The 14,830-nt window shown below is 40.2% G+C and overlaps 1 protein-coding gene across 4 annotated transcripts in view; it reads right to left on the bottom strand.

Moving 5' to 3' along the window:
- sh3pxd2aa (SH3 and PX domains 2Aa) overlaps positions 1-14,830 on the bottom strand; it is a 118,098-nt gene that overhangs the window by 99,813 nt on the left and 3,455 nt on the right. For 3 of the 4 annotated variants that reach the window (XM_034886235.1, XM_034886240.1, XM_034886247.1), the window contains exon 2: positions 956-1,036. In XM_034886235.1, the coding sequence (XP_034742126.1) occupies positions 956-1,036 (81 nt within the window). Of the gene's footprint in view, positions 1-955; positions 1,037-8,871; positions 9,337-14,830 lie in introns of those variants that run through there. The other variant, XM_034886256.1, reaches the window with a different exon arrangement.

Below are 14,830 nucleotides of genomic sequence, written 5' to 3'. Positions count from 1 at the left end.
GGGGGTCTATTTTCCACCTCACACTGCCCCACTGGTTATCAATGGGACCTTTCAGAAAGGACCTTTCCTCCACTGATTGAAACATAATTTCCTGCTGGACGAGCACACTGGGGCTATTGAGATGTGCCCCCTGTAACTCTCTCACTATGGCCTTTACATATTTACTAGTGACCCAAAGACCTCGGGTCCAATATACATATGGTATCAGCTTGCAGTGGGCCGAGTTTGCAAGGGGCATAAATGCACCCAAACATTCTCTCAGTATGGAGCAGTCAATCTAAAAGATACAAGGCAGGGTTTTCACTGAAACACACTCCTGCTCCATTCCAAAATAAATAAGAGTCCCCGAAGAAAGCATCTGAGCCAAGTCAACGAATACAGAAAAAGACCTCCTCTGTTATAAGACTATATTTAACGAACCCACCAATCAGAACAGCTTGCACAAGATAATCTAACGCCGACCCACTAAAAAGCATGCCACATTAAATTAACTTCCATGTGGATTTCATTTCATTGTATTAAAAAAAAAAAAAAAAAAGGCCTGTCAGCTCCCTGACGTTTTGGGGGTAAAGCAGAGATTAGATGCGAGAGAGGAGGAAGAGGGGCGAAAGAAGGAGGGGTGGAGATGTACAGAGCCCAGAGAGAGAGATAGAGATGCGGTTCATTGCTGCATCTCTATGATGCTAAGGGATACAAACCATGTCTCCCCGGCTCCCCAACCAATTACTAACACACACATTGATTCATTGAGGCAACAAGGTGTGGAGAACACGGGCATAGACACGGCGGCAGTGAGCAGTCGCAGAGCTTACACATTAATCTAAACCAAACAATGCTGCAAGTTCACAGGGTTTGACATGTTCAAAATACATCAGCATCAATGGAATTAGGGATCACTCTACAAACACACCCCACACACAGCATACAGGGGAGTACATGAGGGATAGAAGATTACCTGTAGGTCAAAGAACTTGCTGTATCTTCTGTAGATGATGTGGGAGGTGTTGTCAGAGTAGGTGACATTGATGAGATATACCTGCCAAGAGAAGAAAGGTAAAAGAAAGTTAGAACTTGGGCCTCAAGCTATTATTTTCAGTTTTGAACCGTCTTGTTTTGTCCGGCCTACAGTGCAAATCCTGAAGATATTCAACTAAAATGATATAAACCAACCAATCCTCCCATTTGAGAAGCTGCAACTAGGGAATGTTTGTCATCGTTGCTTGATGAATGACAAACAATCAACTTAGAGCTGCAAAGATTAATCGGTTAATCGATTAGTTGTCAACTATTAAATGAATTGCCAACTGAGGGATGACGCTACCTACCTCTGGTACAGGATGTGTATACTATGTAGACTTCCTGCTTTATTTATGTTTTTGTTGAAGGACTGGCTTGAGTTGTGCGTTGTTGCCGGACGGCAAACTCCTCTTTATTTTATTCTCTATTTTTTTGAAGAAAAAATATAAAAGACTGGGCAAATACTGAAAAAAAGACATAATGTAACTCAAATTCATGTAACTGTAATAATGTTAACAGTTATGGTTTTGTATTTGTCTGACCAAAACATCAATAAAAAAAAGAAGAAAAAAACGAAAGAAATGAATTGCCAACTATTTTGATAAATGGATCTGTTTGAGACATTTAATGAAAAACAAAGTATGTAAAGTTAAATTCCAGCTTCCAAATGTGAATGTTCTCTAGCTTCTTCCCTCCTCTGTGACAGTTAATATTAACATTAATATCTTTAAGCTGTTGTTAAAACAAGTCATTTGAGGATGTCATCTTGGGCTTTGGGAAACACTGATCCATATTTCTTTTTACCATTTTACAGACCAAACAACTAATCAATTAATCAATAAAATAATCCACCGATTAATCAACGGCAAAAATAATTGGGAACTGCATCAACTATTCATTTACTCAATCTTGTTAGCGCTCATTGAAACAATATGCCAATGCATTGATTGTAATGGCATACACATGTGCTTGGAGCACCAACAAACTCAGGAGAAACATGCTCACACGGACCAATTCCCCCAACATGAAGGTTCAACTAGACACACACATTCATAAATCTGTCAGCTGTTAATACTCAGGGATAGATGGTAATGACATCATCCCTTCTTTTATTAGCACACTGACCTGTTGGCCTTTACCCTTGGCTGAGGCAATGCCGCAGCCCTGAGAGGCCTGATAAGATTAAGACGGAGTCCATTTATTCGTCAAGAGGGGGTAAGTGATGCCGTTATCATTTCTAATCTAATAAAACATACTGTAGATAACCAAGGTAACACATCCAGAGCCCAGGAATTTTTCATCAGTGGCGTTATGAGAAGGTGGGCTCTTTCATCTGCTGACTTACCGGTGTTCAGTAAAGGGCTGTGGATGTCAAAGTACTCAAGTGGATAAGTTGATGCATTACATTAGGCTTTTGAAGGCGAAATCACGCTCAGTTAACAGTTTATTGGGTACACCTTCAGAAACTAATCTAAAACGTATAATCTGTCCACCTCACAGTTGTTATTGGAGGTGGACATAATATTAGAAAAACCTTCTCAATGTAATGCGATCGAGAACAACATCACTCAAACTATCAAGCCCTTGACGTCAACAAGGTCCATTGCCATTGCTTTTCAAAAAAATCCATTTTTTTTTTTATGATATGATGCATGATATGATGCATGACTACAGAAGGTCTCTTAAAAAAACTCAAAAATTCAACCTTTCAAGCATATAAAAAACTACCAACAACCAAAACTATTAAGAGCTTCCCAAAATAATGTATTTTTTGCATTAGATTCTACGAGTCTACCAAATAACCTGGTAACACTGTGTCTATCATCAATGTCAGTCTTGACTGGTGTTTTCTCTGTGGTTTACACAGCAGCTGGATTTTTTCCATGTCATGAGATCACGTGAGAATCGCGGGATCACAGAAGACACAAAAATCCATCTTGCCATGCTTCAAGTCATTTATTTGTGTTGGAGCAGCAGTGTACCAAACCAATAAGCTTCCGGAAAGGCGTTACTGGCAGCTACGGCCGGGGTTTGGGTGTATGTGATGATCAAGGTCATGTGTAACAAATCATCTGGCGTGTCAGGTGACTTCCCTCTTTCATCATTATGAAATCCTGACTTTTATTTAGAATACAGTGGGAAAGCCATAAACAATGACAATGATTTGCCTTTTTTACATTGTTGTTTGGCTGACTATAATAAGTCAAAACATCATGGCGTTTCCGTATATATTTGGTACCAACTGAGCACTTCAAAGCTGTACACATCTGGCATGAACTCAACGTACAGCGAAAAAAGCCATTATGAAGTGATTTGCTATAAAACAAGATGTTGTCACCCAGCCAAGGAATGCCAGCTAAGTGGCCCAGACATAGCGCGAATAGAAATCCACTTAGCATCAAGCCGCCGTGAACACCGAAACGATTGACTTTGCCTGTTGTATAGCATTCAGATTAAATAAAGGCAATGTGTTTCCCTGGTGAGGCTTTTTTTCTGCTCCTTATTCCAGCAGGCTCCATCTTTCTGACTGATCTTACACTGTCGCTCCAACCCCGTGTACCTGCCAAAAGACTCCAGAGCAGAGCTGAGATGCATGAGGTTGAAGCAGCAGCTTGAAACAAAAGAGGCTCCCCAACAAAGCTGAGGGTAAAAAGGGCTTGTTGCTGCTGGAAGGGGCTCAGCTGCTGCTGGCAAGGAGCCACCCCAGTATGTTAACTCCCATGCAAACAGAGCTACTGGCATCCAGAAGCTGTGACTGTCACACTACATTGACAAACTTGTTCTTAGCACGGTAGGAGGCCTCCACAGTGATTAGCTTTGGCATTTATGGCTATGAAAATGTGCTCCAGGGGTGCTGCCGAGTTACAAAAGTCAAAAAACGGGTTTACAGTCTGACACAGTGAGCAATGTTTTTTTAAGTGTCTTTGCAACTTTTGTAGTATAACTTACAAGGCATCTCTTAAAGACATGAGAGGACATTTTAGACAGTTGAAAGTCAAACATGAAAAAGTGGTTTCACTCACTGACACGTGGCGTGTCATCCTCTGCAAAGGCCATACTTGAATTCACTGGCACAAATACCCAAAATACCTTTATGCTGTTGGAGCATACCAGTCAACAGTGATAAGGACTTATCTAAATGACTCAGAGAGGTATGCCTCAGAGGGAATGGAGGGGCTGCCCCAGCACTTGTCTGAGCGGAGTGTGTACTATAGGGTTACTGATACCACGTTTGTGAAGCACAAACACATGTGAAAATTGAAATTAAGACAGACATTCATGTCCCCCTCAGGATGAATTGTAATAACTTTGGTGATCTGTTAACTAGGTGTGAAAAAAAACATTTGAGTTAACTGAAATAAATAAAAAACTAGACCTCATAAACAAAAGAAAACTAATTGAAATGGTGTTGTGTACATTGCGCCTGGGATGTCAACATGACTGTGAGTCAATTGTTGTGTTCTTATTCTAATACCTATTCTGAACTTCATAAAGCCTCTTAACACCCACACAGGTGATTATGGCTAATTAGACTCTGTTCAGGTTGAAGATGGTTGGGGCCTTTGATGGGAACTTATTAGGTCACAAATTCCTTCTACCAATAAGGATGATACAGCTGTCTTTTGTCCCGCCCTAACAGGTGCAACAGCACTAACAGGGGATTCGGGAAGATGTCAATCACTCAGTCTAACCACACCCACACAGTCTACCCAGCCACATTAACTGGAAACGCCCGGGTGGATGTTCAGGGCTTGCCCCTGACATATAAAACTAATACTAAACAATAAAACATTAAACTTAAACTAAACACTTTAAAAGAATAAACTGAATGAGTAAACGCATGCTGGATACTATGTGCAGATAAAGTGAATTGAAAAGAAAAATTAACAACAAAATAGAAACTAATGAAGAATGCAAAATTACAATATGTCTTTGGCATTTTTGCCATTTCTTGTCACTTATTGGCTAACAGATGCCCATACGGCAACATCTGTGAAATCCACTGTATATAGGCCTGGTCAGGCTCTAGTGTAAATCCACATTAGTCACAGATCTATGTGGAACCTGCTCCAATTCTACTCTGTGGCCGTGATTATGTGCTCAACAAACTCCACCCATCATCCCTCTGGACAATTCTTTTCAACTCAGAGGCAAATCCATGCTAAGCTGAGGTATGGACTGGAAGATGTGGACTCAGTAAAAAAATCCAAACCCCAGAAGCAGATGGGTATGTGATGGCAACCGCAGTAGAAATAACAACCAACAACCATCCATGGTCTGCCCATGCTTAAAATATCAAGCTTAAACCTAACGCCCCCCCAGTCCCAAAAATAGACTCCATTCACTCCCAGTAAATTAGAACAGTCTGGGCTGCTGCCTCTCACAATAAAGGAGACATCTAGCAGTAAAAATATTTAATTTACCTGTAATGAACTCTGTTTATTTTATATGCAAATAACACGGCAGCTGCTTTGTCTTCACCTTTTCATGAGGAATGGGACACGCTTATGCAACAAATAGAATAAGACAACATGCTGTCTCAGAGCTCAACTACATTCAGTTGTGACTGCTTAGTGCAGCCAAAATGTTCCCAATCAAGTATTTGGTGAACACTTTCCCACAATATTCTCCAGCATTTATTAGGACTACATGAACATTTAATAACCGTTTAATCACACACTCATTTTGTTGTACACAGCTATAAGTATTCATTTTTAGTAGCACTATTTGTCAAAAATTGTAACTTCTCCCATGAAGATGCATTTTACAGAATATTACAACTGTGTTTCACTTGCCTGGGAGCCAGATGGATCAGCAAGCTCATGTTTGATTTGATCATGGCAGATACGTCTGGCCCCCCTTCTGTTCATACAGTTTTTCAGCCGACCTGGCCCTGGGCGGACCACTCACTTCGTTTTAGGGATGCACAAATTGCAAATTTCTCAGCCGATACAGATGTGTAGACATTTTATTTAGCCAATGTCCATACCCATTTTTGTTGTTGTTATTTGCGCCAGGTAAGCAAATAAATGTCATTATAGAAAAATTTTGAGCTATCTTCATCACACTAAGTGTGAATGATCAGAAAGCAGCGCAGCCACACCAGTGACACCAGGAAAGCAAGAAGACCTTCTGTTGATTCTCTGTCATCTTCTCAAACATTATTTTTCCTACACTTGGTAGTAGGGCTGCACAATTAATTGAATTTTAATCGCGATCACGATTTTGATTTCCCACGATCAAATTTTCGTGATTGAGCAATTATTTTTTTCAAAGCGTCATTTCATAGAACGCTCCGGGCAGCTTAGTTTCTAGATATAGACAGTCCCAGAGGACAGAGTTACGGGAGGAAAACTCAACAGATAGCAGTCGGTTATACGTCGGTCTCAAGGTTTACCAGTTTACCAGTAAACGCAACATTTTGTCCCGTCTGTGTTGTTTTTCAGACTACAGCAGTGACCAGTGCTAGTCGGTGCTAGTAGCGTTTGTTAGCTGTTAGCTCCTCTAGGACGCACAGGTGCTTATGTCCTCGCATCCGCTGCAATGCTGTCTGTATGGACATGGTTTAATTTTGCGTTACATGACCCATTTCGTCTGTAAAGCCGTGCCTGTGTTGGATCTCTCCTCTACTCTCTCTCTTCTTACTCCGCGCCCGGCCACACAGCGGCCGCTGGTCCACACTTCTGACATTTGTCCACAGTTTTAATTTTTTATTAACACAGCTGTATATTGTTAAGCATGAGGGGCAAACCTTTATTTGTACCAGTGTTTCCGCAGGTAACTCTGTTAACACGGGCCCCACGGCGAAGAACACATAAGTTATTGAAGTTACCGCCATTCGACCCGTGCTGGACCCGTTCATAATGAGTCAGCCGTCTCTCTGTGAGTAGCTTCCATCACTCTCCCTCTCACAGTTATAAATTGCCTATGTGACAATAAAATTTGTTTTGGTTAAAATCAACAAATAATCGTGAGAATAATCGAGATAAAGATTTTGATCAAAATAATCGTGATTATCATTTTGGCCATAATCGTGGAGCCCTACTGGGTAGGCTACTTCTGTATGAGTCAGACCAATCAACACAACATTAAGGCAGCGCAAAATAGATAAACCACAGCTACTGCCATCAACGCATGTCACTATATGTGCTGATTGGCCGAAGAAATAGATAATATTGGTAAATAAAGCGGAAATAGGACCAATGCATAATATAGGGCGGGTTTAAGATGATGACTGATGAAGAGTGTCTCTATCCTGTTGGTCCGTCAGGCACAGTGCACCATGCTCATGAAACTCAACTCAAACTGTCAACAGTGCTAAACAGTGCTAATCAAATACGAATAAGGACTCTTCTACAATATTGCCCTGTATTTCCCGTCTCAAATGTTTTCAGAAACACATTTTGTGTACTGTTAAGATTTTGTGTCTCAGCTGTCATTTTGTCCCTTTTTGAACTTGCATGTGTTGCCAGAGACAGTTTAGAACCGAGACGCGACAACACAGACTAATTTCCAGCATCCGTGTCACATGCGTTTTTCCACGCTACTGTAGGAGACTAGACAATATTGATGCCATGGGAGAAGAACAACGTGAACACATATTATGACTGAATCTCTCGCCCCATAGTCACTAAAGTAACTACTGGATCCATTTTCCACAAGCCACATATCTCCAAAACATTCTGACACCAAGATAACATTTTTCCGACAAACAAATCAGGAGAAAACAAACTTCATTCCAGACCTGTTTCTATCTCACCATTTCTCACGAGACTGATAAGATAACGTCGTGCTAACGTTCACGACCGCCCTAACAAAACCAATTTTCGTAATGCTAAATATGGCTTTTAGCTGTGTGCCATTTTCACAGCAGCCACAGAGACAAATTAATTTCAATTTGTAAGCGTGAAAACAATAATAACATGTTTTCAATATACAGTATCTTTCATGTTCTTGAGGGGATATAAGAACAACAGAAATCAAGATAGAAAAGCCCAGCGTTATCTTGTGATTGCTGCAAGAAATTCTTGCACAGCAGACATGTCTGGACCAATTGCTGCAATTGCAACAAGAAGGCTGAAAATTTGGGCAAGGAGGCAGCATAAGGACAAGCTCACTGGGAGAAGCTTGATCCTCATGATCTCTTGATTTCTAACATTCAGCTGTTATTAACCACACCTCCATTTAGAAACAGGAAGATGTTCAAAACTAAAATGGGTATCGAGGGATTAGGAAACAATGAGACTGAAACATAACTCACTGTAGGTGACTGTAAAGGGCCTAACATGAGTAAGTTGGACTAGATGTACTACTGTTTTAGAAGGAACTCCTATCATTAAAGAGACATGGAATAATTCAGTTATAAAACAAGTCTTTTTCTGATTACAGATTAGTCAAGGTTTTTCTTCCGATTCCACAGCAGTCACATGTCAATACTCCACTTCTGAAATGTCATTTTCTTTTCAAAAGGGTCTAAAAATGTATTCATAAACAGGAAAAACACAAAGGATCAGGGAAAAACTAAACAACTCAAGGAAGGCTTAAGGGGTTTGAATGTCCCAGATAGCAAGAAAAGACCCGGTACATCTGTTATTCCCACAGAGGAAGCGAGACTTGAGAACAAAAGTTTTTTTCATGCTCAGAAACAAAGAGAGAAACATGAATTCTAATGACAGAACAAATTGGACTTCTGATTATTTCATCATGTTCTCCTGAAATGGCTTTGAATATTAATGTTGAGTTTACAGATTACTTCTGACTGAAGACAACATTTTCTAATAAACTGTACATTAACAAAACCCAGTGACCATAAGTGATAGTGTAGATAGTATATGAATAGAGAAAATAACTTACAGTTTCGGAGGACAGCCAGGACCCAGTCTCAGTTTTAAAGTGAAGAAGGCAAAAGAGCCGAGTGCTTGGTGGGGCAGAGAATGTGGGCCTAGCCACTAAATGCAGTGAACCCCGCCTAAACTACTATATTTAAAGTGAACTGTATAACAGACACACATCATACTTTCAGACCATGAAAGTGCGAATGTTCTGCTTACAATAAGTCAGGTTGGAAAAATTCTCTTTGCATGGGAGTGAAGTCTTTCCACATGGAACCACAACCCAAATACTTGTCTAAGACAGTGAGTTAATTCTTTCAGTTGAGCTAGAGAGGTTGACAAATGACAATAGAGCCTGACAAATTCTTTTAAGCTGTTTCTCAGCAAAGCCAACCAAAATGTCACAAGAGAAATAAACTGACATTTCCATTCACAGGCTTTGGCAGGGGGGGTCTTTGGAAACCCCCTAAGACAGACCTTTTGTATCTGCTGCCAACATAGTGCCCTTTATTAACCACACACCAGGCCCACGCCACGACTTTCCTTTACTGTGGTCACTCCCACTTTGAAATGGACCAAGCACGCCTTCAGTGCCTTTGTGGTGGGTGCAGGAAGTGCCGGTCAGGGGGTGCAGAGGAAGCGTCTATTCAGCAGGCACCGTCTGTGCACCTCTGATGTTGTCTTGATAATCATTTCAAATCATCCACAAAGAACAATCCTAAAGTGATTTTACAAGTGAACACAGTGAATTTGACTGCAGCAGATGAGAGAACAGTTGTGTTAATCCAGCCAGTGCCTATATACCTCTGTTTATTTCCTGTTTTCCGGTAAAGTCCACACTAGTCAGTTGTCACAACTTATGCCTTTCTGTCTATCTTCAGCAGTCAGATTCACTGTGTCCACTTGGAATAACTGCACATGGGTAGGCACTGGTAATGATATTTTGAACAAGTTAGAGGCTAAAAATGTTTTTATAATGTGCCCTGTTTAAGCCTGTTGGGTGCTACAGCTAGCAGGAGGATAACACAGTTTAGGCAGCACCGATTGGTTTCATTTGTCTCGCTGCTGACTGCACTACAAATAAAAAATAAATTAAAAAACAGAGTTACATGTTGAATTTGAGCAGAATTCTCCTTTAAGTTTTTAGTGCAAGTTCAAGTAAAGTCTAAAGTAATTTGAGACAAGTCAAATTCAAGAGTCCAGTAAATCAAAGTCTCAGGTCAAGTCTTAACTCCTAGTGGCAAGACATCAACAAATCATTCAGAGTCTTTCATGTCTCTGAATGAACAATTTTATGAGACGACATGAAACATTTTCTTTACGAAGATTTTATAATTTTCCATTTTCTTTAATGAACAGGCCAACATTAAGACAATTGTTTTTGCATTAATAAATACAAGTGTACAGTATTTGTACAGTCTTTACAAAACTGGGCCGTAAAGTTTGAAAGACATGGGCATTTACCATGCAGGCGTCAGGTGTCCTATTGACGTGATTTTAGTAAGAGTAATAAGAGTAAGGCCTATTTACTGGGGAGTAAAAGGCTTAATATCTCACCTTCCGTTGTTTTATTAAATCTGTCTCAGCTACATTTTGAATATAAAGTGCCATTTTAAAATATTCTTCCTTATCAGTGTGCCATATCTGCATTAAGCCTGCCATAATCTACTGAGACAGCTCAGACAGTGTTATTTTTTCCTTTGCGCCGCATTCTGTGAAGAGGGAACGAGTAGCCAATCAGAGGCAGAGTGGAGTGGGTCTTCGTTGATTGTAGATGGGGAAAAAGTCAATCCAACTACTGTAAATAACAGTGTTTGTTGTGGTGGATTTATTTTTTAGTGGATAAAATATTTCCCAAAAAATAATCATTGAGTGCTTTTGGTAGAAACAGAATATATTGTCATGCTAATCAGGCCATTCTGATTCTAATAACTTTTTAGCCAATTTCCCTGACTATCAGTAGTAATCTCATAAAGAGAGAGCTGCGAGCAAGACAACTCCATCTTTTTTTCTTCTCATTTCTCTCTTCTTCTCTTCGTCCCTCTGTCTCACAAAAACACAGATCAGACCACACAAATGGCCCGACATCCCATCCAGTTAAGACCGATCAGTTCAGGTCATTTTCCATAAAAGGTGAAACAGAGCCATCTCACTTGAGGTAGAGATGGCCAATATACCGATGTTGAATTGATATTGTGATGTGAGAATAGATATTGTCATAGATTTTGGATATTGTAATGTCGTAAGTGATGTCTTTTCCTATTTTTATTTATCAAGCTGCATTACAGTATGGTGATGTATAGATATGTCATTTTACCTGACTGTTAGCTAGCTGTTTAATTATTTGCCTTTGCCTACTTAGTCATTATCTAAACTAATAATTATTCTACTATATTTATTATAATATCTACATTACTGATGCTAATTTATAAAAAATCGTAATCTATTAAATATTTTGTGAAATCACCATGTCAACCCTATACTCAATATCAATATCAGTGTATTATGTCAAAAATATTGTGACATAGGGGCACCTGGTTGGCTCACCTGGTTGAGTATGCACCCCATGTAAAGAGACTTATATGTCCTGGAAAATAAAAGGCAATAAAAAACAAAAAATAATCTTTAAAAAAAAACTGATATTGTGATACATCACACAGCCCTAACTTTAGCCCACACATGCTCTGTCTTTCCACAGAGCATCGCCATTTCTGGGTGACATAGTCATAAAGCAAGAACGCCGGGAGCTAGAGGCAATGTTCAAGCACCACGCCATGTGCTTTACCCTGGGTGCACACAGAAGAGTGAAGCAGACGTCTTGAATAGAGATGCTTGTCATGCTTTAAGACTCCTGCAGGAGACAAATAAAACATTCCACCATCACAAACAACATCTGGATGCATTGAAGCCGTGAAAACAACCCCCAGCATGTGTGTGAGGTCCCGGTAATAACAGTGCGAGACCATCCGCCGCTCTCAACCACTCGTGTCGGTGCACGCAACACAGACACACATGCTTGGAAGTATCAGTGTCAGAGATAGGGCTCTGCAATCTGAGCATTAAGAGTTCTCAAACTCCCATACAATGGCCAATCCCAAAACAGCTAGCCTCATAAACCTGCCCTCTAGGATAGCTCACATATGGAAAAAAAAAAAAATCATAATCACCATTATTTTTGGACAATATCGAAATGACGATTATTTAACAGGATAAGTCTTTGACTTTTGGAAAAATGTTGCAATAATTGAATTTTAAAAACAGTTAAACAAATCAACAGTAAAAAAAAAAACGCATTGAACTGTAAAATTCTGTTTCATACCTTCACTGTTTGAACGTATTTCTCATTCAGAGCAAAATAAGAGTTTACTTGCACAACGTATTGTAGGGATGTCCCGATAGATCAGAGCCGATAGGAGCATTTTTTTACTGATCGGGGATCAGCAGTCACCCCAATCCCCTGACCCTGATTATTTGCATCAGTGAATTCAACCCTTTTCTAAGTAGGAGTTGATTTTGTATGCAAGTTTTCCAAAATGCTAGCTGCACTAAGTTAAATGTATTAATCCAAAGTCATGTTTTAGTTACTTTGTTTGCTTTTATTATATTTTTGGAAACAAAATACTGTGTGCAGCTCTTTTATCCAAGCAAATTCAAGTATTGGATCAGGACTCTGCAGATGTTGAATAATTTTAAAATCGGATAGGGATCCGGGGCCAAAAGAGCTGATCGGGACATGCCTAACGTAATGTGTGAAAATTATCGTTTTTTTTTTATTACTCAAATTTTGTGATCGCTAGCAGCCAAAATCAAAATCACTTTTAAAAAAAAGTGATCAATTGCTTTGCACCCACTCTCTACACATCAGCATCTCGGTCAGGGGACTGAGCATCTGAAAACAGAGACCCCTTTTTCACCGAGATATCCCTCTGTGTTTGATAGGCCAATAAATATTTGAGTGGGGAACAGCCCTCTGAAGAGATGTTTTACAGTGCCAAACAACAACACCGTCTCCCAGTCTGGGCCTTTGCAGTCTCAAGAACATGAAATGTTATGGGACTGGGACGTGTAGCAGAAACAGAAGCTTAAAGTAAACATGGCTGTGCCCAACCTTGCTCTCTCTTTTATCACCTCCTCCTGCAAACACATACACACAAACCCAGAGGAGAACGGGTTTGTGTGATTCGTGTTCGCGACTCAGCGGTCAAGCTTTCCCTACAGTCCGACGAGCACTTCCCTTTTGCCAAAGCCCCCGAGTCTCATTCCCCCTCCTCTCACAAGATAAGCATTTCCAGCTGGTTTCACAAACATTACAAATGAGATCTAAAGGGTGCCACAGATTGTGTCTTTCTCTCATTTTCCCTCCCTCCCTCTCTCCCGTTTCATTTTTTCCTGCTCACAGTGACTAACCTCGTCTCCTGAGACAGGGTAGCGAGGGAAACTAGGCCAAAGACTGGACCGCTGAGAATTTAGTGAGCCCAAAACACATATAGGCCAGCTCTGAGAAGCTTCTTTAACTGTGCTTATATTAGCCTGGATACTACACAACAAGCCTACACATACAGTTTGACTGACTTTATGAAGCTCATGTTACACTACTAAACTCCTCTGCGGAAGCAGTAGCTGCGCATTAAGAGCATATTACTGTATTTATCATCAACCGCCATTAGTACCATTACACAGCAACGAATTCACTGTCTCTAAGCACTAGAGAATTCTGCCTGCAAGTGGATTTCGCCACATTAGCCTAAGCACACCTGTTTATCTTCAATGTGTGTGTTTTTCAGGAATAGTTAGACACCTTGCCTAGAGTGAGATGATGAAGATTGATACCATTCTTAACATGAGTTATCCATCTTTTCATCTCACTTTCTCCACACACACACACACACACACACACACACACACACACACACACACACACACACACACACACACACACACACACACACACACACACACACACACACACACACACACACACACACACACACACACACACACACACACACACACACACTATTATATCTAACCTGATCAAAGACTCATATCCTTCACACCTCATTTAAAAAATAAATATCTTGGTTTTCCACTGTTCCAGCAATCATTACTTTGGTTTAGTTGAAATAAACACTTATTTCCCCCATTTATATTTGAAAACAAGCAGGCATTGTACGCCAAAAGTATTGTTTTTTTTAATGGAGTCTGGTGGGTTTGGCAATAGCGGTTTCTGAGACGTTTATTTGTTGACTAAAAGGATCTTACTCAATAAACTAGGAATCATTTCCATAATGTTGTCAGACACTTAGAATAACAACCTGAGTCTGTCAGTGACAAAAACAGCACTTTTAGTGGATGGAATGCACAATCAATGCAGCTCCCTGGGATTATCTCATGGTAATGTATATGTAATGTGTTCCCTCTTATAATAAAAAAAAGATCTTGATACTGAGATTTTCCTGAATTAATAAAGCTTAACTTACCACTTCTGAAAGAAAAGCACACAACTGAACAGTGCAGCGCCACAGCCAATCAGGGGCGCTTATACCAAACTACTGTACATGTTGAGTCTGTTTCCATTTGAAAACACAGATTTGTTTGGGAATATGCAACACCAAAGCACAATGTTTTTGCATCATTACCTCTTCTCGAAGCCATGCTGACATCTAGTTTTTAAGACCATTATTATTTCAGTTGATATCGTTCTTACATGGGCCCTAAATAAGTTTGTGTTTAATCAAATAAACACAAACTAATTGGCAAATTAGACAAACCTGGGGGCAGGTAGTACTCCAGTAGGGGCGTACTAGTGGGTTTCAAGAGCTCCAGGCAAACTATAATTAAGCTGCCACGTGGAGTCTGCTGCGTGCCGTGCACTGTAGTTTATGGGTACGTAAAGGCAACAGAGTACATGCAAAATACCCGGTGAATGGAAGGAAGGGGGTTTAGGGTTGTCAAACGGTGCCAAGAGCTCATATTTGCCC

Source organism: Etheostoma cragini, chromosome 2, assembly GCF_013103735.1.
Source record: "Etheostoma cragini isolate CJK2018 chromosome 2, CSU_Ecrag_1.0, whole genome shotgun sequence".
In the NCBI taxonomy this organism is placed as follows: domain Eukaryota; kingdom Metazoa; phylum Chordata; class Actinopteri; order Perciformes; family Percidae; genus Etheostoma; species Etheostoma cragini.
Note: the sequence above shows the minus strand (reverse complement) of the source record. Positions and strands in the feature narration are given on the sequence as shown.